At 47.3% G+C, this 25,932-nt stretch overlaps 1 protein-coding gene across 5 annotated transcripts in view; it reads right to left on the bottom strand.

Moving 5' to 3' along the window:
• Positions 1–7,399: 7,399 nt before the first annotated feature.
• HIVEP3 (HIVEP zinc finger 3) overlaps positions 7,400–25,932 on the bottom strand; it is a 224,046-nt gene continuing 205,513 nt past the window's right edge. For all 5 annotated transcript variants that reach the window (XM_048968662.1, XM_048968663.1, XM_048968666.1 and 2 more), the window contains 3 exons: positions 22,018–22,116; positions 15,128–16,173; positions 7,400–12,811 (listed from right to left, as the gene is read on the bottom strand). In XM_048968662.1, coding sequence (XP_048824619.1) covers positions 12,035–12,811; positions 15,128–16,173; positions 22,018–22,116 — 1,922 coding nt within the window. In that variant the 3' untranslated portion in view covers positions 7,400–12,034. The remainder of the gene's footprint in view (positions 12,812–15,127; positions 16,174–22,017; positions 22,117–25,932) is intronic.

The following is a 25,932-nucleotide window of genomic DNA, read 5'->3' as shown; positions in this document are numbered from 1 at the left end:
GCTGCTGGGGCATGTTACTTGCAGTTAGGGAGCAAGCAGCCATAGAGGGTGACTGGGGAGGGCTGTGGTCATCTTTACTCAAGCAAGGAGGAGAATGAAGGCTGTTTATGACTGAGTGGATCAGTGTCATGAGCAAAGCAGGGTGCTGGCACTTGCTGTGGGCCAGGGCCGGGGAGATTTCAGGATGCTCTGGGTTTACAAAGCACCACTTGTGGTCTCCGGTCTCATTGTGCAGCGTACAACTCATTGCCTCTCACCATGCTCAGGACTTTCAGACTGCATGCAATGGCTTTCAGGTATCTCTGGCACAAACACAGCTCAAGACTGGCACAGCAAGGCTATGAACAGACCTGCAGCATGTGCTGCATGCCCAAGCACAGGCTGTTGGACCTTCTATGGGCTGTGCTGCTTTCCCCATGCAGGCACAGTTCCAGCAGCCCAGCCCTACACACCCACCTGTGCTGATGGAGATGTCCCTATAGGATTCTGAATGCCTCTTCCCTTCATCTCATCGTTAGGGGATACAGGGGGGGTTGTCGCTGAAGCTGTTCTTTCCTCCAATGGCCCCTCAGAGCTCCTCAGGAGCAGCAATGTTCACTCTGTTGCCTGGCATAGCCCAGGTAGGTCCCTGCTTGCCTGTCTCAAAAATCAAGACTGGCTGTGATTTTTACTGGCTTCAGTTAGCAGCAGTCTGAAATGGGAAACGCAGCCCCTTCTCATTGTGCTTTGCAGTCAGAAAAACGGAGCAGGGATTTTGCTTTGGATGCACTCACAGCAGCCTTTTGGAAGTAGCTCATGGGCAGGAATGTGGCCCTTCAGATCACAAGCTACTTTTGAGTCTATTTTCCCACTTAAAACCAGAAGAAAATGGATCAAAAGTTAATTAGCAGCAAGGGAACTCACTGCCGGTTTATTAGGATTTTCTCCATCTGTGGATCTGCCTGATCAACGGATGGGCTACAAAAAACCCTAATGCTTCCAGCACTGCACTTCTGCATGGAGCACAGCCAGTGTCCAAAGGATGAATGAAAGCAGGTCAGGAGGGTAGTGCAGAAAAGGAGGATATTCGCTGAAAGGGCTGATGAATCCCAAGCAGCATCCCTTGTTCTGCTAGTGCCTAACAGTTAAGATCCCTGGCTGGGCTCTTTATGTGTGGAATGACCCATCCTCTGAGCTGCTTTAGGCTGTAACAAAAAGGCTGGTGTGAGCTCTTGCTGGTATCACAGCAACAGTAGGAACGTTGCAGAGCAAGCTTGGTTTAGCTGCAGCCTCTGGGGTTCTGGGGAACAGCTCTTTAATGTCTGCAAAAGTGCTCTGAAACCCAGCAATGAGAAGTGAGGAAGGGAGAGGACTGTGGTTATTGAGAACAACAGCTTGGAGTCATCTCTGGAGGCAGTGAGAAGAGACCCCAAAAATGAGCCATACTGCTCAGACAGGATGCACTTTGCCATCTCAGTCCAGAGGAGCAGAACATTGCCACTGCCCAGCACTGCTGATACAAAGCCACAGGAGAACCAGCACTGCCAATCTATTACAGCAGCTTGATGGCACATTTTGGAAATTGAGGCTGTCTGATGATGTGCAGAGCTCAAAATCTCTTCCTTGCCAATGGCACAAAAGGCATAAAATGTTATAATGGGAGCTCTGATGTCCACCAAAGCTGTTCATAGGAGAGACTGCTGGATTTCTCAGCTTCTCCTCCTTCCTGAAGCAGCACCCCAGGTTATTGCACTTATTAAATTAGGAGCTGTAAAACAACTGGGTAAATAATAAATTGACAGAAGGAAAAAAAAAATGCCACCCATTTCGTTTATTAGTCCAGATGAGTGAATTAGGTGTTGAAACTGCAGCTTTGAAGTTTGCCTCATTAAATCACACACCAATTCAGTGCTTATTAGGTCTCCAGTCAGATATATAAAAGCACCAGGATGATAGGTTTGCTGTTAGCAATAGCCATTACTTTTTTGTGCTGAGAGCAGCCTGTGGGTCTCATGCTGCTTGCTGGGTTGTGAGACAAGGATTTAAAGCACCAGCTCCTGCTGCCACGTGAGAATTTGGGAATTGTAGGGTTTGATCCTGAAGGGGTTCAAAGTCTTTATTCTGGTGAAGGATGATATGGAAATTTGCTGTTTGGTCTTTGAAAAGCAGAAGGCAGATATGAAATGACAACAATATTTTCTATATTCTGAGATCAGTGTCACAATTCCTCTGATGTAGCTGCAGATTGGGATGGGCTGGGATGAAATGGTGTGCTGCAACGTGCTTCAGGCATGGGACAACATGGTGCCTGTGAGATTGCAGTAGAAGGTATCAATCAACCATTCAGTTCTAGCAGAACCAGAGGACAGGTTATCCTGTTTCCCATCATCTAATAAATACTTGTTCAGGGAGAAAACAAAGCCATCTACTTTTCAGTAGGTACGTCACTGTTGTAAGCTGACCCCCAAGACATCCATTCTGTAGGGGCATTGTGTCGAGGGAGTATAGATAAATAGATAAATGTTAATGCATAAATGTTCCCAAAGAATTAGATAGGTGTGGAAAATAAGCTGTGAGGAGACTTTTTCTGTCTGTCCCCAAGAAGAATCAGACAGTACTTTCTGCAGTGTCTTAACTCAAAGAAGTGCCCTTCTGTTCAGTAACATGGTCCTACACTTCAGAGGCTTTTCCCCATATCTCCATCCATCCATCCATCCATCCATCCATCCATCCATCCATCCATCCATCCACCCACCCACCAGTTCATCCTGAATGCTTCCTTGTGTACATCTCACCCCCAACCATGGGTCCTGAAATTTATATTCTGATGTGTTACAGAGATCTTAACATTGGAGATCTCCATTGGAGCTGTATTTAGACACAGAGTACTGAGAAGTCCAAAGTGGAGTCTTCAAAGTTATGAGGTTAAAAGAATAATGCATTTTGCATTGCTCGCATTTGCCTCATACTAGGAACTGTAAGGTCATGATTTCCTACTTTTTTTCACAGCCATGATATTTAGGAATATATGTTTTTAAATTGAAAATTTGCTTTCTCAGTTAATAGCATGATTCCAGGAGCTGAAGCTGAAAGTGAAATCCACTGTGGGACAGAAAGAATCCAGCATCAGCAATGGCATGCATGTGCCTGGGAATTCCCAGTGCTCACACATTTATAGGACCAGAGCTGTAACCAAAAGTTCTGACCACGAACCCAACCCTGCTCTCACTGGGAGTTCAGCATTTCACCTCCTAACCCAGATATTTCAGCTGGAACGTCTCATTTCTAAAGGAATGAAGCAACTGGGCATGTCTGTGGCCTGAGCTGCCTTTCAACTATCAGCTGAAACTGGGGGAAGACCTTCTTAGATAAATAATACATGGAATATGGTCTCATCCACAGCCAGCTCCCGCTGAAACCACGTTCCTTCTATAGCTGGTCTGTAATTCAAGGAAGGTTGAAGCTGACTCATCTCACAGACCTTTGATGAAGTTTAAAGCTTCTGGGCATCTCCAGATCCCTGATTCCTCCCACACTGATGTACACACAGATAGAGGCAGTTAGATTGGATAGGAGCAGAGGGCAGGATCAGCAGCAGGGTCAGCCCCAGTTGCTCTGACTTCATCCAGTCTGGCCTTGATGCCTTTGAGTGGGTGATATCAGGAGAAATCAGGGCCACACCACCAAGGGGCTCACAGGAAGGCAGTGACAGAGCCATGAATGTCACGTCTTGATCCCCTCTTGGCAAGCACAGAGGTTGTAGTTCCAAGTTTTCCTCCATAAACCAGAGGATACAGTTGTTTGCATCTTTCTGATGATGCAAGCCAAAGCTTTCACTTAATCATGTGGGTTCAGGAGCTGTGGATTTACAAAGAACACACCTGATTAAAATGAAAAGCACGAGCTAAAGCTCTGGGCTTACCCCTGCGGCTTCCTGCCTTCCTTGATTTTATGTCAACCCCATTTAGTCTCTGAGGGGGCAACGATGGCTCCAGCTGGACGCAAACTTTGTTATTAGGTGATTTTTTTATTTGTCTTGCTAACGATCCAAGAAATATCAGCAAGGAGAATGAAGTCATGCTTTGCCTGCCAGCGCTCCCCAGGACAGATCTGCAGCAATCATCAGCAGGGGCTGTTGCACTGAGCATGATTTTCCCAGGTTGAACCCATGGTGTGGGTCCCACCAGCTGTGTGTGTGATGCCAGCAAAGTTTTGGCTGCCGGCAAGCATGCGCATGCCCTGCAGGCAGTGCAAAGGAACTGAGTGCAAAGCCCAGCTCCTCCCAATGCTCTGCAATGTGCCCATCCCCAGTGGCATCCCCCATCCCCACACCTTGCCTGCCAGCCCCATGACTGACCCCTTACAGGCTTTCTCCTCCACCACCCTTCCCCTCCCTCCTCTTTTCCACTCTGCACACAGCACTCTCCTCCTGTTGTCATAACAACCAGCATCAGCCCCTGACAGCCCCTCCAGCACAACACCCTCCTTGTGAACCCTCCATGCAGAGGAGTAGGGGCTGCTTCCTCCCAGCCATGTTTTCCAGCACTCAGGGTCAGGCACACACATGTAACGAGCTGTCTCCTGGCTGATCTCTGCAGCGCAGTTTTGCCTTTTGCACTAAGCTGCTCTGCTCCTACAGCATCCTTTCCTCTGTCTATCTAAGCCTCAATAAGTGAATGTGGGATGTCCAAGGTATCAAAAGCAGCCTTCCTTCAGGCAGCCTGTGGCCAGTAAGTGGTGGAAGCCACTCAAGGGGATGTTGCTGTACCCAGAGGTGTGTGGGACATAGAACGCTGAGATAAAGCACCAAAGCTGTGAGGCTTATGTGCTCCTTATTCATTCTTCATAAGCTTCGTGTGAGCTGCATTCAGTCCAGAAGTTTCATTTCTGGACCAGAGCCAGCGCTGTCAGCCCCTCTTTCTCTGCTCTATTCAAGCTGCTCAGGGGACCATTCACAACTCTTTGCACTGATGCTAGCATAGAAAATCAGAACCAAGACAAAAGCCAAATCAAAACCTCACTGGCTTGGCTGGTGCTGCTGTGGACACGTGTCTGTGTCCACCTCCATCCCATCTCTGCTGCTGTTCCTGTCCTCAGGTCGTTTCCTAGTGTTACTCCTTCCACAATGACAGCTCCCTTTTGTGTAGCTTTGTGTAAAAAATGCAGAACATCTGAACAGAGGTCAGTAGTTTGTTGGTTGAAGCCAACCCCTCTCTACACAAAGTCATGAACTCTTCCACTGATTGATGCTGACCCACATCTTCCAACATGGTGCTGCAAAATCCAGCACCTTGAGTGGTACTCCACCTCCTTCAGCCACAAGATGTCAAGGATCAGGCTCCTGAAAGTGCTTGTATGTAATGCATGGAAAGGTCCAGCTATAACAGGAATTAATGGTTTAGTAATATGTGGTTTAGTGGGCATAGTGGTGATGGGTCAATTGTTGGACCTGGTGATCTTGGAGGTCTTATCCAAACTTCTATGATTCTAATATTTTTTAGGTTCTCACGTGAAGCTTCTGAGCTGTGGGGAAGCTGAATCTCAGAAGTAGGGAAGAGCTTTACTGCAGGGTTTTGGTATTTTGGAAAAACTGAAGAAATTTTAGGCTCCCAGAGAGAAGCGCTGATTTCTAGAGCTTTGTCCCACCCTCCACACAGCGATGGGAAACTGCGTCTCACATTTTGAATCCACATTTGGCTTCACAGGGGAGGAAAAGTCTGGTTTCTGTGTCTTGAAAACAAAAGGAGAAGGAATTTCTTGGGATATCTGATGCATTGGAGCCACTGGAGATTCATGTAAACCGAAGTGGTTCCAGGCATGGGAGATTAGCAGGGGTTAGTGCTGCGTTCTGCAGGCAGCTCTCTGCCATTAAAGACTCTCTTTTTAAGAACTGGAAAAGCTTTTCTTTTTTCTTTTCTTAAGGAAAAATTATTCCTCTGTTGAGTTGCCGAAGCACACATGGAGGGGCTGGCAGCACATCTGGAACAAACGTCACCTGCCTGAGGCCATCTGCCAGCACTCCTTGCTTTCTGCTGCCATTAAGGACAATACAAAGTGTTATTTGGGCCATAAAGGATTGATCCTCCCCAGGCCATGACTCTCACACCTTTCCCTGAGCCCGCTGGGGCTCTTTGGATGCACGGGCTGAAAGTGGTGGATCCACACCTACTGCACCTCGCACAGCCTTGGAGCAGGGAGTGCTGGGCACGAGGGATGCAGAGAGCAACACAGAGAGCTCAGCTGCCAACACAGCACCCAGAGCTCAGCACACAGCGCCCAGATCTCGCTCAGCCCTTCCAGCATGGGAGAACCCCTGGGGAGTTGTCACCCAGTGCTGTGCAGGTCTGATGTTTGGACATGGAGCAGCTGGTTCCTCTGACTGATGCAGTCCCAGCTGCACGGTCACAGCTAGAAATCAGATAGAGTTCACCATCCTTGACCTATTTTGCAAAGCCTCCCCCTGCTTCAGTCTCTGAACTTGTCTGCAGCCGTCCATCAAAGGCTGAACACAGTGCAGGAGGTGACGGGGTGAAGCTGCACGGTGGGAAGGGTTTGCTGGAGCAGAAAGGGAACGGATGGGCTGAAGGCAGCCTGCTTCCTCGGGAGGACAATTAGGGGGAAATCAAGGCTTTTCTCCTTTTTTACCTTTTTCTATTTTTTCCCCCTCTTTCTCTCTCTCTCTCTCTTTTTTTTTTTAATGGCCACGCTCATTTCAAGAGCAGCACTGGAGTCTCAGCCCTGCACAGAGCCTCCCTTCATCCCCCTACTGGAGCTGAGGCAGGGATGGCTGCATCGCATCCTCAGCACTTTTAACTTGGTGAGGACACAGTAAGGAGGTGGCAAAAGGACGCCCAGGATTGGGGGCACCACTTAAAAACCCCAACCCAGCGCTGCGTTCCATTGCTTTGAGTTGGATCCAGCCCTTGCATCACTGCTGCAGGGAAATTTCCAACCCTGTGATTCTCTGACATGTCAGCAGTGCCTGCGTGGCATTTTGGATGGGGCACCACTCAGTGCAGCAGGGATGGGGGTTTGCAATTCAATCGGGTGTCCGAATTTGCTTCTGTCATCTTCCAACCCAAGTCTCAGACTGTGATAAAGAAGTTGGAAATGAAAGACTGCCAGCCATGCAAACAGGAATATGTTGGGATTTAAAAATTTATTCCAACATGCTATTTTTTTAAAAATATGCTCAGACTGAGCAGACAATCTGAGCTGTAGTAAAGGCAATATTATACTTGTAAAAACTTCTCATTCACAGTACAGATGTCATTTACAATAGGAGTCACAAACATCAAATACTGAGTATTTTTTCTTCTTCTTTTTATCTTTTTTTTTGTTGCTTTTTTGTTTTTTTTTTTGTTGTTTTTTCTTGTCTTTTTTTTTCTTTTTCATACATCAGACTGTGCTTTTACCTGCATTTTGTTGTTTTTTTTTTTTTTGTTTTTCTTTTTTTTGCACTGATATAACCATACAGACGTTGCAAGATGCAAGTGTAGAAACTGGAGTTAAAATAAACTTACAGGCAAAACTACCAAATTACATTGTACGCTGTACATATTTACAGTACCTTTTTGGAATGTATTGCCATTTTAAGAACATATAGAAACTTTCTACAGACTATTCCACTTACAGAATACATACACCTTTTAGAAAAAAAGGCAAATATTTATCTTACATGAGACCATGTATATTAAATTTGAGTACACATTATTATTATTATTATTATTATTATTTTTACATTACATTTACTAAAGTGATCGTAAGTGCCATCATATCTCAGTAATGAAAACAGATTGGTCTTTATGCCATCAGGACTGATTTATTTTTAATTTTTTTTCTTTTTTTTTTTTCTGTAAATAATTTACAATATGGTTTTATTTGTAAATACTGTGCAACAGATGGAAATACGGGGGGGAAAGAAAGAAAAAAAGAGAAGCACATAATGAACCCACGTAACCAGGGATACTCCAAGAACACAGAATGGGGCTAGATCAAATTCTTTAGGATTTAGCATGGAATAACTATAATGATTTCCACGCCACCAAGTATATTGCTTGTTCAGGTGTTGTTTTTGTGGGCTGGAAACAAAAACCAGGTAGAAGTGAGTGCTGGCTTCAGGCAAACCCAACCGATGGAGCCCAATGAACACAGAGATGGGGACAGAAGGTGCATTTGTCACCACCAGCAGTGAGACCTCATGGACACCCTTAAGAAGAAAGTGTTGAAATGCTTTCCCCAGCCTTGTCATGGCCACACCATCACAAACAAAAGGGTTTCTTGCTTCAGTCCCTGGATGCCCAGCCAACAACTTGTGAGTAATCAGAGGTGGCAGAGAGCTGCCTCCAAAGATGGGGCCATTTGTGGGGGGGGAAGTCCAGCAAATCACTCTGACCTTGACAGAAGCAATGGAACTCAGGCTGAACTCCGAGCAAAAGGATGTGATGGGAATTTGTGGAGTGCTTCAGCACAAGCCCATGTAGGAGTGCTCTGTTACTCTAGATACTCAACAAAATGGCCTCAAGAAGTTACTTAAGGCTATGGGACAAGATCTTGCAAAATCATTTTTTGGATGTGAGAACAACTGTTTGCCATGGAGCGACGCACTCAGGGCCATGGGGACAGCTGGCTGTGCACTAAGGAGCTCTGTCAGATGGAAAGCAGGAGGGCTTATTTCCACCTGCTGATGAAAAGCAAGGGTTGAGCTTTGGTTTTTCATTTGCCTACTTGCGTGACTAATACATTCTCTTAGAAATAGTGCTGCTCCCTGCCTCTGCAAAGTGCCTGCACAGAAACCAACTCACCCATCGGAAAGCAAATCTGAATTTCTCGTCACTTTGCAGACAGAGTGGACACCCAAAGAGAGGTGAATAACTGTGGCGTGCGAAAAGCTTTCACCCAGCAAGAAGCCAGCGGTAGGAAACAGCCAGCAGGGACAGCAGGTGCTCCAGGTATGAAATAGCAGGAACGGGGGGCTCCAGACCTGCAATAAGGTGCAGTGCAGTGCCAACACACATGGGTGAGAGCACTGGGGGCACCCAGAGCGCTCAGAGTCCCCCCATTGTGATGGGGCAGCTCTGGGATGCTGCCCTGCCCACAGGCGGAGATGCTGGTGCCCTTCCCGCAGAGCTCTGAGCTGTCAGCGGGATTAGTAGCCCTTAAATATCAATTTTTTAAATTTTTTATTATTATTATTATTATTATTATTATTATTCTTTTTGCCTAGAATAGGCCATATTGCGCCTGTTAGGTATCGCGTGAAGCACCATGTCACCCCAGCCAGAGCCTCCCCATCGTGCCCGCTGGGCAGCAGGACCAGGCTGAGATTGTTCACCTTGCCCCTGAGTTTTTGGCTGTCCCCACATGCACCCGCTCTGTGGCTGCAGGGCACAACCCATGGAGCATCGCTGCTGCACAGCCCCTGCACCTCCTCACCCTGGTTTTGAGCCAAAGGCAGCTGGGATGCAGAACTCATCTGGAGCTTCTGGAAAAGCTTTAAAAAAGTCATCATCATAAAAGAAATAATAATAATACAACAACAACAACAATGCGCTGAGGGGTTTCTGGATTTTGTTAGGTTTTGTTCTGTTTTTCTTTTTCTTCTGTTCAGAATGACGGAAGGAAGAAAAAACCCACAGCCTTGCCAAGTGCCAACAGGTCAAGGATTAAAATACAATTACAGAAAGCTGAGCAAATTTGATCTAGCCCAAAGCTCATGTCAAATGCACCAAACGAAACCAGGATGCTGAGTGCACAACTGCTGCATTGTTTTTCTTTATGTACAGTTGCTATATATATATATATATATGTATATATATATTTTAAAAAAATTAAATACAAAAAGCTACCTTGGAATAATGTTAAGAGTGTGACAAGGCAGAAAAAGGTGGCAAAAGCCAGGAAATCTGAACCCAGTGCTGAATTTGGGGTAGGGTTAGGGTCAGGGTTAGGGTCATGGATGCAGAGAGGGGAATCATCACACTTCAGTGTTGTTCTAATGGGCAGGAGGGATTGAAGCTGGTGCCTAAAGTTCCATTGAGCAGAGGCACTGGGCTGAAATGGGTTTGTAGCCTTGGCCTCTGCCATGGGACTTGAGTGAGTATGGAAGGATCAGGCTTGGAGCCAAGGGGATGGAAGGGGAACTCAATAAAAGTGCTGATTAAGGTAGACATGGGTTCTTTCCAGACATTGTTTTGGTCAGTGTCACAGCCTTAATGCTATTTCCATGATATCTTCTTTTGTACTTAACTCCCTTTACAAGAAAAGTGAAAAATAAAAATTAAAATTAAAAAAAAAAAAAGTCACAGATCATTAAAAAAATCTATAATATTTGCCCGTGAAACGGGAACAGTTCATAGCTCATCAAGTCTGGCAAGGAAATATGTTCTCAATCATTTTTTTCTCTTATTTCTTTTTTTTTTTTTTTTTTTTTTATTAATTTTTTTAAAAAGTGTATTACGTACCCGATAAACTGGAACAGCTCTGAAAGAAGATAGAACTGAACCACTGGTTAAATATTTATATCATCTTCTCTTTCTCTCTCTTTTTTTTTTTCTTGTTGCTGTCAAAATTAAAAAAAAAAAAAAAAAAAAGGGGGGGGGGGGGTCTGTACAGATTTCATAGATCAGAAAACCTTCTGATACCCCTCTGCTGTCCACTGGGGCAGCCACATACCCAACGGCCATGGTTCAAAGCACAAAGGACGGAGCAACTCCGTTGATCTCTGTATTTGGTATCTGAGGGCAGCGGGGCCAATGCTCTGCTACGGGAGCTCAGAGGGGAAAGTCTGCTCTTGGAAAAGTCACCGTATGTGCAGAACACGCTGACTGCAAAGCACTCAGCGCTGTAACTTTTCCTTCCAAAACACCCAAAAGGGCCCGTCTGCTCAATGAGGGCGACACGGCCATGTTCTGCTGAAATAAATAAATACAAAGAAAACACAGCACTGAGTCACCGAGCAGAGCACAGACTCCTCCAGGGAGCTTTAGGGATCTAAAGCTCAAGGAGCAAACCCACGGGATGGGACGGAGCAGCTCAACCACCACCTAAAAACCAGGGAGGAGAAATGGCAGCAGGGTGAGAGCCTCCCTTAGAGGCAGGGGTTGAAGGGCTCCAGGACCATGGACAGGGCTCCGGGCCCGGCGCGGCGATGGGGACGGAGGGACGAAGCCCAGCACTGGGCTCCATGCCATACATTCCTACCTTCTTGCAGGTAAATCTTTGAAGAAGAATTTATATCTTTTCGTGTGTCCCTTTTTTTCTTTTTTTTTTTTCTTTTTTTTTTTTTTTTTTTTTTTTTTTTTTTTTTTTTGAATTAAAAAAAAAAAGTGCTTTGATGTTCTGCAGGAGGGAGAGATGTTCCCGATGAGCTTTTCTCTCGGAGCGACAATTTCTCTCGCTGCGAACAGCCTCCCCCTCCTTGAGGAAGTGCTAGCTTCATTTACAAGTTCAGGGTAAACACGTTTCTCAAATGTAAAGCAGTCTCAAGTGTTTAAAGCACAACCATAGGCAATCAGAGGGATGCAAGGAAAAAAAACCAACAAGCACTTTGCGAGAATTAAATAAAGCATGTAATAAATACGAATCATAAACTTCTGTACACAGGAGTGAGGGTTTGGTTTTCTTTTTAATCATTGAATCAATATTTAAAAAAAGAAGTTTTTCTTTTCTTTTTGTTTTTGTTTTCAGTGCATCTTCTTCCTCTTAAAATACTTAACCCTTTCCCTTCTGCATCTCTCAGGCCCATAAGAACGCACACCTCAATGGCAAAAAAGACAAGGTCTAACAAACCCCTTTCCAAAAAACTCTAAAAAAATATTCACAGCCTCAAACATTTTTGTACATTTCAAGCAACAAAAGGTATAGAAAAAGGCACAAGTAACTGCATACATGTGGAGATAATACCAGACCGGGACAAAGAAAACCAGGAAACTTCCATGGGTTTGGTCATTCACTAGAGTGCTTCGTATAGCGATGATTATACTAAAGGAAATAGTGTTGAAAATGTCTGTTGATTTTACATAGGAAGCCTAAAGGTGGAACAGATGGCGGGGGCTTAAGCACTGCCCGTGCTGTCGTCCGCCTCTGTCTGAGCGTGACCTACGCCTGCGGGCTCTGCGTGGGGACTCCTGGGGGCTCTGCGGGGCTCTCCGGAGGGCTGTGGGCTGCGGGGCGGCGGCGGAGATGGGAGCTCGGAGGTGAAAGTGCAGTGTGGTGATTCCAAAGGGCTGCTCGAGCTGCCACATTGCTTCTCTCCCGGGTTAGTCAAGGGGTCGTCCCCGCTCGTCGAAGGCTTTGGAGAGGGCTGGCGGGTGGTGCTGGGGTTGGCTGGGGATGCCGAGCGGCCCGGTTGCTCCGCAGGGCTGGGCTCAGCAAACACTTTTACCCTGTATTCCTCCAGGTCTGGCTTTTGCTTAAGCTCACTAGTCCTCATTTTCTCCTCCAAGCACTCGCTGCTTGTAGGCTCTGGGAACAGCGCGTATTTGGAAACTTTTGCCACCGGGGAAACTGATGCAGATGAAGGTTCCCGTGGCACCCATGGCTCCTCAAAGCTACTGCCACCAGGTGAAAAGTGTCCCCCTGGCAGGGACATTATGGAGCTGGGCACCAGGCTGGGATGGGCGCTTGGCCTGGCCTGGACCATCTGGATGCCCCCAATGGGAATCATGGGGTATGGGGTCCTTGAGAGCTGCTGTGAGTGCAGTGGGAGGTGGCTGAAGACATTCTCTTCTCCTCGGCTGTGGGCGTGAATTTCGTGAGGTGCCTGCAAAGGTCTGAAGCAGATGGGCTGCGTGGTGCCGGGTGAGTGTGGTGGGCTCCTGGGCTCTATCTTCTGCACCAAATGGGGAAGAAGAAATGGCCGAATCAGAGCAACGCATAAGGAACGGCACAAGCATCATTAATGCTCAGTATAAGGATTGATTCTGTGCACATTTTATTCTAATTTGGTGAGAGATCAATCAATCCAGGATGGCTTGGGCTCCCAAACCCTTAAGGTATAGGAGCAAGACAACCCACAGTGTTTGCCTTCAGGGTACAAGCGGGCACACAGCCTGTTGGAGCACATGCCCAGGAGTTCAGTCATTATCAGTCACCTCCAAAATCCCATCAGAAGATGTTAACATTCCCTGCATCCTTGCATTCTATCATGGATTACCTCAGTGCCCAAACCATTGTTACCCATTTTTCATGTTTTTCCTTAAAACAGTGTTACATCCTCACAGCTGCTAACTGCAAGGATATTTTGCACTGAGAGCATTAACTCTGGTCTGGCACAAAGCATTCCCATCAAAGGTCCCCACCACCACCCTCATGGTGTGGTCTGCAGAAATCAAGGTTAGCACCCTACCAATTTACCTTTTCCTTTTTCTCCAACCGGTGCTTCACATAGTTTCCTAATGTACATCATGGAGAGATATGTGGCTAAACAGAAATGGATTAATTAGTGATGAGGTTATAACTAAACCCCTAAACAGAGCTCCCAGAAAGAGGAAGCAACAGAAAATGAAATAAATTTTCTGTAAAGATGGGGTTATGGGATTTAAGGATATACTGGAGGAATCCTTTGTGGAGCTATGGAAAACTGCCTGACCTGCAGGCTGGATCTCTGTGATAAGGCAGCAGAGGAAGGCAGCAAAAGAGAAAGGAAGAAAACAAGAGCCACAGAAGGTGGAAGCAATGAGTTAGTCAGCATTTACCAGCCCCAGTGCTTGCTCAATGACACTTATCCACACAAAGTTTTGGCAGAACTGCTGTAGGGATGCTGGGAAACCCCAAGCAAATCCCTCTGGTGCAACAGCAACCAAGGGGAGAGATGACCTGTAGCAGGAGCCTTTGGGAAGAGGCACAGCCACAGTGAGACCCAATGCACAGATCTGGACAAAAGCCTTATGCCCCAGCCAAGATCATTTTTACATTTTTAAATGACGAATACCATTCCCACAAAGGACACTAGTTTGGAGCACAGGGGTTCTGATGGGGATCTGATGAACCCAGCTCTGAAAGAAGCAGAACAATGAGCAGAAAGGTAAGTTAGAGTAAGTAAAAAGGTGAGATTGGGTAGGTAAGCAGGAATAGGTGCTACTGCCTCCTTTGGGCACCTAGGGAGCTTAGAAGACACCAGTGAGTAGTTTTCCTAGCAGATGTTTCAGAGCAGAAGAAATGGGGTTTTCACAGCCCTGAGGTTCACCCCAAAAGGCAGTTGAGAACTAAGGAAATAGCGTTCAAGTGGGCAAAAATTTGGGCCTAAAATAACTGATGGTCTCTGGGAAAGTAAGGCAAACACTCATAGAGGGAAACAGAAGGGAGGCAGCACCAAGAGATGATTCACTGTTCTGGACATGACAGAAAGGCAAATAGTGCAACGGGGCTTTTTTGGGGAACACCTGAGTCAGCATCTGTGTGATGGGTCCTCCAGGGCAGGATCTCATGTTCATCAGCACAAATTACGGGAGAGCCAGGCACCTCAGCAGGAATGGGAGATCTCTCAGCGCTCCACAAGACCCAATGTCTAATTTGCCTGTAGCAGTGGGAGGAACAGGCAATTTTCTCTTACCCATAGGATGTGACATGTCCAACAGAGAGATTAAACGATATTCTGGATGCAGTGGGAAGAACCTCTCTGTGCTGGAGAGGTGAGATAGAAGCAGAGATGTCCAAACCAACATTCCTCAGCAGTTAATCTAACAGTGGACTGCATGCCTACGTAGCCCAGGAGAAAGCATCAAGGTGTGAGAGACCCTTGCCTAGCCCAAATCTGGATCAGGACACTGACAATAGCAAAATGAGTAGAGTTTCACTTTAAATGGTGAAATCTAAGAAATGGGTCTGAAACTCCCAAGAAAAAGATCTCTTTAAAACTTTGACAAGTTTTATTAAGCTCACATCCTTAGTGCTTGTGTCAGCAGGAAAAGCAAGAATGGGTTGGTCAGGGTGAGCTGCTTTGGGTTGAAGAGGAGACAACTTCGTTTCCCCTCAGCTGAGATGGGCAGACCAATAGGTGCAAACCGTTTGTGCTCCCTCTCACTTTTCCCTGTATTTACAGTATTTGTATTTGTATTTACAGTCACTTTTGCACTTCTGCATTGCAACACTCAATTAAAATCACACCACAGCACATACTAAGGGGAAAGAGGGGGCTTGGACTTACCAGCTTGGATTCATAGAGCTGTACATTTTTGCCAAAGAACCTGTGAGGTAGAGGCATCGAAGATAATACTCCATGCTGGGCTTGATATGAGCTTTGAATTTTGTCATCTGCTGCTGATCTGCTCGTCCCAGGCGCCTCTTCCTTGCCAGGGGATGAGTACCTGGGTGCCTCCGAGCAGCTCGGGACCAAGGTTTTCTTCAGCGATAAATACCTGCCTGATGGCATCTCTCTGCTGGGAGATGAGGCCTCTCCCTCTGGAGGAAGGTACGCTCTAGAGGACAGCTCTCTCCTGGGGGACAGATGCCTGCTGGGCGACAGCTCGAGCCTCGGCGACACGCACCGCAGCGGGGATGCCTCCCTCCTGGGAGAGACACGTGGACATGGGGACAGCCCCCTCCCTGGGGACAGGCACCTCAGAGGAGACATTTCCCCGGTGGGTGAAAACCGTTTGGGTGAAGTTTCATTTTTGGTTAACAGGTGCTTTCTCGCTAGCATTGGTCTGCTGCTGCCGCCAGCTCTGCTGGAGTCCTGGCTCGGAGACCACCTTTTCCTTGGGGAGGTGTCTTTTGAGGCTGACAGTTCCATGGCTAGGGACATGGGTGGCCTGGTGACAGACTCTCTTTCAGCGGAAGCCAATTGTTCGGTGGAAGTCAGAGCCGGTCTGTGGAGACTCAGGGTGCTGTGGCACACGGCGATGTCGCTGCTGTCTGCTGACCACCTGGTTTCCAGCCCGCAGGAGGAGCCCTGCTGGCCTTCACCAACTTTTTGGCTGCTGGAAGCAGTTTCTTGGGCTAAGGACGATGCTGCTTCTGTGCTTTCCTCTTGAGAAGCTGGAGAGCCACCTGAAGAGTGCATCAGTGGGGCGGGGTGTTTGGCTTCCGGCAGCTTTAAAGGTGGTTCATCTTGGCTCTCCTCTTCCTCCTCGTCTTCATCATCTTCATTGTCATCATCATCGTCAGATTCCTCTAGGTCTGAAAACTGGTGTTCCTCAATAGGCTCGGATCCCTCCCGCCCCTCAGAGTCCTGGAATAGGTCTTCACTGGTTCCTGCAAGACAGACAAACACAAAACAAGAAGTGTAAGACAAACAGAGGGTGGGTTTGTGCTAAACCTGCTCCAAGGAACTCAAGGGACAAAAGGAAGGAAGACCCAGTTATTTCCTTGATTAATCGCCTCGTACTTCAGCCTTGTCCTCTGCTCCAGCTCTCCCCCTGCTGGTTTCATTGTCTTCAACCCATGAATCCCACCATTAGGATCCCACTACTGCTCTGCCCAAATTTTAGGTCCAACCATTGCTGTGCCAGCACTCTGCCATCAGCCCCTACTACTGCTCTACACCATCACACAGCCTCTGCTCCTTCAGGAACACAGAGAAAGGTCTTTACTAGACATGGATATCAGCAGCACCATCATCCTTCGATGTGCTTTTTACCACTGTTTGTTGCAGTGGTGCCCATATAACATCCACAGCTACCAAAACACAATCTGCCAATATGTCAGATCTGTCCTGTTTAAATTATGTAACATTTAAGTATTAGCAAGACAGGGCTTTAATTAAAAAAGAAAGAATGTCAGTGGTTTTTCCCTTATTTTGATCAAATCTATCTGGGCTGCTTTGTTAATAAGAGATTGTAAACCACGGAATATCTAAGAAAGCAAATTGTGAAGAATTTAAAATACAGTATCCCATAGTGTATCCCATAGCCCACAGAGTAGCTCTCTTCTGCTCAAAGAGCCAGCAGAAGCTTTATGAGGTCAGTAGCAAGCTGCTGGCTCATCCTCTGCTCTGCACTGAGAAAACCTGCATTTCCCACGCCAGATGTGCAGCAGGGCTGGATAAACAAAAACAGCCTGCAGAGGTCCGTTGGGAACAGCCACTGGATGTCACTATAGCTCAACAAAGTGGCACTGACAGAGACTTTCCACCAGTCCCCACTGCTCTGGAGGGGCCCATAAAACACCACTTCCTCAAAGCGTGCTAACGCCAGGCACCAAGGAGATGGGTGCTGTGCTGCTGAAGCACACTTGCTCCCCAGCTGTGCAAGGGAAATGTTGCTTTGACACTTGTACTAATTGCAGCACTGCTGGCTTCTTCTCCCCCCCGCCCTGTTCAGCAGAAGATGCTGCTCTTCTCCAAACTGAAGTTTTCCATGTAGGGCTGCCATCAGCAGGATGAGCCAAGGGGAGGCTCCAGGGATTCAGCGCGGAGCTGGACCACACCTGGTGGCTTGCAGGAGGAACGTGGCCACACAGGGAGAAGTCCCTCAGATCTGTGGATAAATGCCTAATTCAGCTTACTCTGAATAACAGGACCTTACTGGTAAATGCTCATGAAGTATTTAGCAACCCACAGATATCAGTGGAACAAGACATGTATTTAGCAGCTCTCCACCAAGCATTGTGCAATGCTTGTATAATGATGGGCTTTGCTGGGCCCGGGATCCAGCACTGGGTTATGTGCAAACTCCCAGAGGAGCTGACTTCAGAACAAATATTATTCCAAAAAGACTCATTCTCCCGTGCATATTTCTTGCCTGGAAAGGGAAAGCAGCTCAGTACCAGAGCTATGAGCTATCACTGTCCTGGTCTGTGGGGTCGACATCCACATGCGTAGGGAAGGACAGAACAGCCCTAGCCCTGCTGCTGTCTCCTGTGTGGTCTCCTTGTTTTGGCCTCAGTCGCACAGACAGCAAGGTCAGAAGGACAGGGGGAGGGAAAAGTGAAGCCAGCTCTGCGTTGGGGTGTTGTTTGTATTTCCCACAGGGGGGAACAGCTCAGAGAGCCCCGGGGCATCCCAAAGGGACGGTGCTGCAGGATCCTCGCAGGCTCCACAGAGAGCTCAGACGTGGATTTCTGCAGCAGAAAAACATTCTGCTGAGCGGCTGGGGAGAGCAAGGGCACATCAGGAGAACACAGAGAGGGAAGAGAAAAACTGCCCGTAGGACGCTGCACGCTGTTTCATTACATCTGCGTTACCCTCACGGTATTGCACAAGTCTGGTGCAGTCACACCAAGCCAAACCAATACAACAGTGAAGAATTATACTCCAATCTCCTTTTATAGTCACACCCCCTTCTTTCCCCTGCCCCTTAAATAGAAAGAAAAACAATCAAGTGAAATACGGCTCAAGCTGAAAATAATCCAGGGAGCTGTAGGAACGGCTGCTCCCTCCCCACATGCCCCCAGAGGGGAGCACAGCACTGGGCTGTGGCGCATTTTTACTTTTTAAATTAAACTCCTCAACAGCAGGCTCTGCTCTGAGCCCACATGGGAGGGCGATCTCCAACCCACCACACCGTGATGCAGCTGCAATCTCCGATTCCTCCTTGCTGTTCAGTCATTCCTCTGCTCTTTTCTCATCCATCCACATACCTCCAACGATTACAGTACCAAATATGATTTTCTGGCCACCTTCTCAGCTGTTTTATTTGGGATTTGCTTGGCATTTATCAGCAAAGGGCTTCCCGAATATTTGAAATTTCAGCAAGGGTTTGGTGTTAAATTTAACCAGGTGAAAAAGAAGACAGGAGGAGAGAACGGAAACGCTCTGCTGACAATTGTGCCTTCTGCTTTCACCTTTCTGCATTCCTCCCTGGCAGATGGTCCCCTTTACACAAACACAAAAGGTCTCCATCAATGGGAGAAAACGGGGACTGTATATTTTTTGTAATTCTAAAATTACACGGGTTTCTTGCATAATGCAATGAAGTCCAGACAGTGAAATGCATTCCAGCAAGCTGCCGTGCAGCCAACAGCAACAAGGCGAGGAGTCCTGGAGCTCATGGGCTCCCGTCCCTCCACAGGACATCTCCTCATTGGTAACCATGTGCCATTGGGGACCAATGATTTGATGATGGCCAAAAATCACATCCTCAAGCGGGTGGTTCCAGCCTTTCTGTTGAGCTCTCAGCTTTACATCCCTGTTCTACGAGAGAGGCCAAAGGCTGAGAGCAACTCATCCTCCTCATCTGACCCTATTTGCCATTGTCCCTTGGTGAGCCTGGGGGGAATGGCTGAATGAAACAAGGAACAAAGCCTCCCCCAACTCGCACAGTAAGCCCTTACAGCTCTGTCCTCAGAAATGAAATAGGACTTGTGATCTGCAGGTTTTCAAAAGTCACACTCCATTGATTGATTCATTAGTTCTAATTGACTATAATGGAAAGGTTTAAAATAACAGCTGCTTTTCGGGCACAAGCAATCAACACTCAGAATTATAGAATCAGAGAGTCCTTAGAGTTGGAAGGGACCTTTAAAATCATTTAATCCAACTCCCCTGCAATGAACAAGGACATGCACAGCTCCATCAGGTTGCCCAGGGCCTGATGTAGCCTCCAGTGATGGGGCATCCCCCACATCTCTGGGCAACCTGTTCCAGTGCCTCACCACCACCCTCACTGTAAAAGACTTGTTCATTTTTTCTGCACTTCAGGAACTTCATTCTTCCTGCACCTCTTTTCTCTTCTCCCTGCCAGGATGCGAGAATAACTGGGAGAACTGGGAAGAGAACTTGGAGAAGAACAGGAGAATTGAGAAAGGGATTGGAACTAAATGATCTTTGAGGTCCCTTCCAACGCAAGCCATTCTATTATTCAATGAACTGGGAAAAGAACTGGGAGAAGAACTCACTGAGAGCAGCCCTGCAGAGAAGGGTCTGGGGGTCCTAGAGGACAAAAAGCTCTCCTTTAGGGCAGCTTCTTCGGAATGCTCAGCTAGGTTCCCTTATGGCCATGTCTTCCTGCAGAAAAGCCACAGCTAAACACACTGTGTCTCAATCCAGCCAAAAGGCTGCTCCAAAGAATCAGGCCAAAGCCAAGAGCCCAGAAATTTCAGCAGGAAGAGAACCACCCTTTGAAGCATGGCAGCACACTGTTGGCTGCATGAATGAGATGGCTTTAAGAAGGTAAAGGGGGGCAAAGGAGATACAGAGGATGGGAAAGGCACTGTGGGAATTTCTGGAAATGCCAGTGAAAGTGTAGTGGGGCACTTTGTTTCTCCCATGTCCTCATCCCATGGCCATCCAGGACTGCATCCAGTCTGAATCACAGAATGGTCCAGGTTGGAAGGGACCTCAAGGATTATGAATCTCCAACCCCTCTGCCACAAGCAGGGCCACCAACCTCCCCATTTAATACCAGACCAGGCTGCTCAGGGCCCCATCCAACCTGGATGAGACCCTAGGGTGCAGTGCTGCTATACCAGGAGCCCATGGAGGCTTGGGCTGGTGAAGCTGTGCTGTAGCAGCCCTGGATCCTGGTTGGCAAGCTGAGCATGCCACCCTGATGCCAATGCTTTAATAGTTTTTGGGAGGTACATAAATGGCTTGAACTAGGGTCATCGTAGGACCTGCAGCTTACTTTGGGAAACGGCCCCAAGACTGCTTAATTAACCAATGCGGGGACAAAGCACATGGGCCAACGCAGCTCCCACTGCAGGACCTCACTTAATGACTTTTAATTACCTACAGATCAGGAGGCGTGTGGCAGTGCCACATCCCAGGAACCAGCCCCTTTCCCAACAAAGCCTGGAATGGACTCGACCTCGGCAGGGGAGCGGGGCGATAAGCTCTGTTTGTTGTTCCTGCCGAGTTAACATTCCCTGGCTTCCAGCACTGTCTCCAGAACTCGCTCAGCTGATGCTCACTTTATAAAAATAACCGTGGTGCTACGTGCCTTATGGAGCTCATGTTAACCCATTGTTGACCCCAGATCCCAGGGACTGAGGAACCTGAGTGGTTTGGGGTGAGATGGGAGGGAAAGAATGGGAATAGCCTGACCCTTTGCACCTGACAGACCACAGCCTCCAATAATTGGGGTAAAATAGTTGTTTTTCTGGCTCAAACAGATATATCAGATTTCCCCCATGTTCTTCTGGAGACCTTCCTCACCTTTCCCTCAATGCTTCTGAAGGAGGCAGAAGTGCTCATGGCCACCTCGCTGCTGCCCAGTGTTGGCCAGCCTCCCCACAAGGCTGCATTTTGGGATGACTTCAGGGGAATTCAGCTGCACATCCCACTATAAAGCTGGGCAGAAATTACTAAGTGAGAGAATCACGTGTGCTTTTCACGGCACGGCCAGGCTCCTGAGTTAGAGGCCCTTGGACAGACTTTGTGTTCACTCAGAAGCGGATGAAAGAAATGAGCAGGTGAGACAGGGTAAAAGTATCTCGTAAAGCATTCAGAATAATGCCACTAAATGTCAAAGCATCATGTTATTTTGGTTCTGCCAGCTTTTTATCTTCTGAGAAACGTCATTTTAGGGTGGCTCACCTTTATTCTACACACAGCAATGACCTGGCGATGAGGGAAGCAGCTGTCCACACCCTGGTTTATTGATGCATGCAGTAGTGGGGCAGTGGAGCTGGATCATCCTGCTTCTGTCTGCACCTCCAGACACTGCCCAGGTTTGCTCCCATCAGCCATAGTCCCCTGGGTCTGCATTGGCTATTTGGAGTGTTCTGGGGTCATCCAACCAGCCAGATGGGCAGGACCCTCAAAGATGTGGAACAGGGTTTAGTGGGCAGGGTGGTAATGAGTTGGACTAGATGATCTTAGTGATCTTTTCCAACCTTAATGATTCTATCATTCCAAGATGGATGAAAATGTCCTTCCCTGGAGCTCCTTTCCATATTGCAGAGGGGCATCTCCTTGGCAGGACCATCAGGGCAGCAGCATGAGCATCTGCTCACACTCAGCACTGCAGCTCCAGATCCTAATGAGGGGGTCAGGACTGATCTCTTAACCGTCAGCCACAATGCCATGCTTGCAGCAGCACGAGGAGAGGTTACAGCCCCATGCAAAGCTGGAAGGAGCAAAACCACCCCACCTCTTGTGCTTGAACTACCCTTTCTCAGAGGCAAAAGTTATATATAAGGGACTGTAAAGGATTTTACCTTCTTCGGCTTCCAGATCCACCAGTGAAGATACCAACACGCCCATCTCCTGACATTTTTTGCTGTGGGCTTTTGACTTCATATGCTTAGTCAGATTCCCTGAAAGCAAGCAGAAAACACATTTTGGTCAACTTGGCTTTTTTAAACCTTTTTTTTTTTTTTTTTTTTTTTTGCAAGCTCATCAGTAGCATATTAATAATTTGGCTCTGAACCAGATAAGGAGATTCTCAGACTATTCCCAGGCTACTATCCAGTGCAGATATCCCGTGTTGCAAGACTAAACACCTGATAAGCCACCACAGATATGCACTGGTTTCAGGGGGGAAGAAAGGTCCTGGATTGCTGTCAGTGATGGTGCAACAGAGAACAATTGTAGGAAAGCAGGGACGAGGAAGACGCTTCCCAGTGCAGCACAGTGGTAACACCTCTCACCCTGTCCCAGCTTTGGGACGTGTCTGGGGCAGAGCAGTGCTACCAAAATGAGCACTCCAGATGCCAGCAATGGGGACAAAAAGCAGCCCACTCTGGAACGACCCTTGCCTGCCTCTGCCTGAACAGCTGGATACAACTGTAGATAAAAGTAATTAGTGGAGTCAGCTGGGAAATGCCACTTCCATCCTGAGGAGCAGTTTGTTGGGCTGGGGAGTGAGCCTGGGGTTGGCTTCTGGGCAGTTTGATCCATGCTAGTACTTACTCAAGGCTACGTGCATGAGAAGCTGTGTGGAGTAAAGCAATGCAGATGCACATCCCTACAACTGCACAGGATGGCTCTGGTGGGCTGCCACGCAGCAAAGCAGCAGTAAGGAAAAGCTCTCAGCTCCCAGAGCAGGAGCCACAGGTACTCTCAAATCCTGTGCACCAGCTTTGGGCATCATGAGCAAGCCTGCTGAACACTAATGAGGCTGCCTGGGGCTGGGGGTGGGGAGAGCAGCCCATGCAAGGGGGGTATGGGATGTGGGATGCTCCCTGCTGCCCTGAGCTGGGATAACCCACAGGCACACGGCTGGGGAAAAGCTCTCTAATCCTAACTCCCAAACTGCAGGCAGGTTAATTAGACAGTTATTAACCCTACTTATCCACCAGGGAAGCACTGAACCTCCGTTGAAGGGGAAAATGAAGATAGATGGAAAGGAAAGAAAAAAAAATGAAAGGTCGTCTCCTGCACTACACAGTAACCTGGTCCCAGAGCTGGGTGGGACATAGGGAAGCCTTTTACCAACCCCTCTTGTGCTGCTCCAGTGAGTATAAATAAGTAATCTGCACTTGTGATGCCCTCACAGCTCAGAGGGGTGCCACAATCATCCACCTACCAAGCCCACTAATCACTTATTTTGCCTTTTTTATAGGAAATGGAATGGCTCCAACAGGAAAAGCCAAGAAAGAGGGACAAAGGCTGACTCTATATCCTTGTATCTGGCACCCATCTAGGATGAGGATATGATTCTTGCTCCAAAGGGGTGTTTAATAATTTAGCTTCAGTAAGAGGGATTTATTATTTTAAAACTTCATGCCAACATACTCTTAGCCCCGCAGTGTGACGCTCAGGTGTGAGGATGAAGACGTGTTGGCTCGGAGCTTTTTCTCTGACTTGGACCAAGAGTTTTGTTGTGGGCCCAAAGCAACCCACAGGGACATAAGTGCATTCTCACGGATGCCTCTGGTTCCAGTGAATGGCCATTTTTTGTAAATGAAAAGCTGTTGTGCCAAGGAGTATCCAAGGAGTTCAAAATTTTGACCTAATGGAGCTGGAATTTAATTTTGGACCAAACGACCAAAAAGACAATCTGACTCAGCCTGCTGCAATCAGACCCTGCTACTGCCTGTCCATCACCACGCATTGCATCTCGCTGCCAAAAATGACCCATTTTTGCTCAGTGCTACAGCAAAATATCTGACTGGTTGGCACACGTAGTAAATAAACCCCAGCAAGAGCTTGGTGGGAGCTCGGGGAGCTGGTCATGCTGTGCTACCCCAGGAACAGTGGGAAGCATGGCTGGGGGAGCTCCACCAAGCACATCCTCAGACATAAGCTCGTCAAACTCATAAATCCACTGCGATACGTACATCTGGATTTGTCAGGGCAAAGCATGAGTTATTCAGGGGGATGTAATGCTTTGAGCAAAATGACACTAAAAGAAGAAAAAAAAAAAAAAACCACTAAAAATCCCTGTGCAAGTGAATGTGTGCCAAATCCCAAAGAGCAGCTCATTGCAAGTGTTGCTTTGTTTTTCCCTTCTACTACTTTCTACTCCGCTCTTCCCCTCTCTTTTCATCCTTGCTGGGTTATTATGGGCAATGCCCACACACCAGTGGGAAGGGTGAGGGTGCAGAGCTGTCTATGGCAGCCCCTCAGGTGGGGGCATCTCCCTGCACAGAGTCCCACAACGTTGGGAAAGCTGCTTGCCTTCATGGGAAGGGAGGCTCAGGGGGTGGACTCCCATCTGAGCTCCGTTTGCATCATTTCACGGAAGCTAAAAGCTGGAAGCTGCTTTAAAGCAAGAAGCAAAGTTATCATCTTGGGAGCAATTTGGAGGAGGATAATATCTTATCGGGGTTCTTCCAACAGTTTGTGTTTTAGGACCCTTTAATTAAATGTCCTTCAGCACATTTCCAGTAAAATCAACACTTTTGCCCTAGCGAGAGCTGGACATGGATCCTAAAAGGAAAGACTCAGCTACTTGCTGCCTTGCTGAGTGCTGGTTCCTAACTCAAAACAAAATAATAATAATAACATTGCTTCCTTGGAAACAGCTGGAAACATATCTGAAGGAACAACGGGGAAACCAGCAGAGAGGGTTTAGGCTGCAGAACAGTCAAACCCAATCCTAAGCAAGTGGGTGATCCTCACTGAGGTTCAGAAGGAGCTCCCAGATTTGAAATCTGTTGATTATATCAAAATAAATTTGGGAAACTGTGCAGATGGTGCCTCCCCCCACCCCGAGCACTGCTGCACTGGAGCAGCACAGGGATGGGCTCTGTCTTACGCCTTCATACAACTATGTGCTGCTGGCTGCTTGAGCTCTTCTGCTGTTGTGAGGTCTTATTCTGGACTTAAAGCAGCTTAAATGCTCGTGTTGTTTTGAGAAAGCTAAAACTGTGCTGTTCCAAAAGCAGCTTAGGAGGGACTAGAAGTGATTTTCCATTTAAATTAAAAGAGGGAAATTAATTCTTCAGAACATCCATTATAATATTTTAAAGGTGGTGGAGTTAAAATAAAAATCAGGGGACGGAAGCATTAAGATTTGTGGAAAAAATTAACTTGTCCATATTGGACACACCGTGCTTTCTGTTTCTCCTATTAAATGTGAACAATTTAATAATAAATTCCAACAAACACCCAACAGCATGACCTTGGCATCCAAGGCAACTCTGTGACACTGATACTGATTTCCAGGACTTGAGTTATTTTCATATCCTTCCTTTAAAATAGTATGGAAGGAGAGCAACGGCTATTCCGTCACTGGCAACTCCCATTTTGCTGTGAGACATGTTCACACCCAGAAGATAAGCAACAGGCAGTGCTCCTCACCCCACATAAACCCTTGAAGTAGGGTTTGCGTGCAACTTAAATAGTGCACAGGTCTCTGTATGGAGATGATTGCCCATAGAGGCTGTGAATGCCCCGTCCTTGGAGGTGTTCAAGGCCAGGATGGATGGGGCCCTGGGCATCCTGGTCTGGTATTGATCCTTGGTGATCCTTGAGGTCCCTTTCAACCCAAGCCATTCTATGATTCTACGATTCTATGATGTCCCCCATTGAGGCTCTCAAAGAAGAAGGGCTTTAATTTGGATCACTTCTTGGGCAAAAGGTTCAAAATTCTTTTAAATGGTGTTGTTATCATTTTATATTGACTTAAAAGATTAAAGGAGAGAATTGAGCATCCATCCTGTATGGATACAGGCTATGAAATGCCA

The sequence above is a fragment of the Lagopus muta genome, chromosome 23 (genome assembly GCF_023343835.1).
Source record: "Lagopus muta isolate bLagMut1 chromosome 23, bLagMut1 primary, whole genome shotgun sequence".
In the NCBI taxonomy this organism is placed as follows: Eukaryota; Metazoa; Chordata; class Aves; order Galliformes; family Phasianidae; genus Lagopus; species Lagopus muta.
This window is presented reverse-complemented; position numbering and strand designations above follow the sequence as displayed.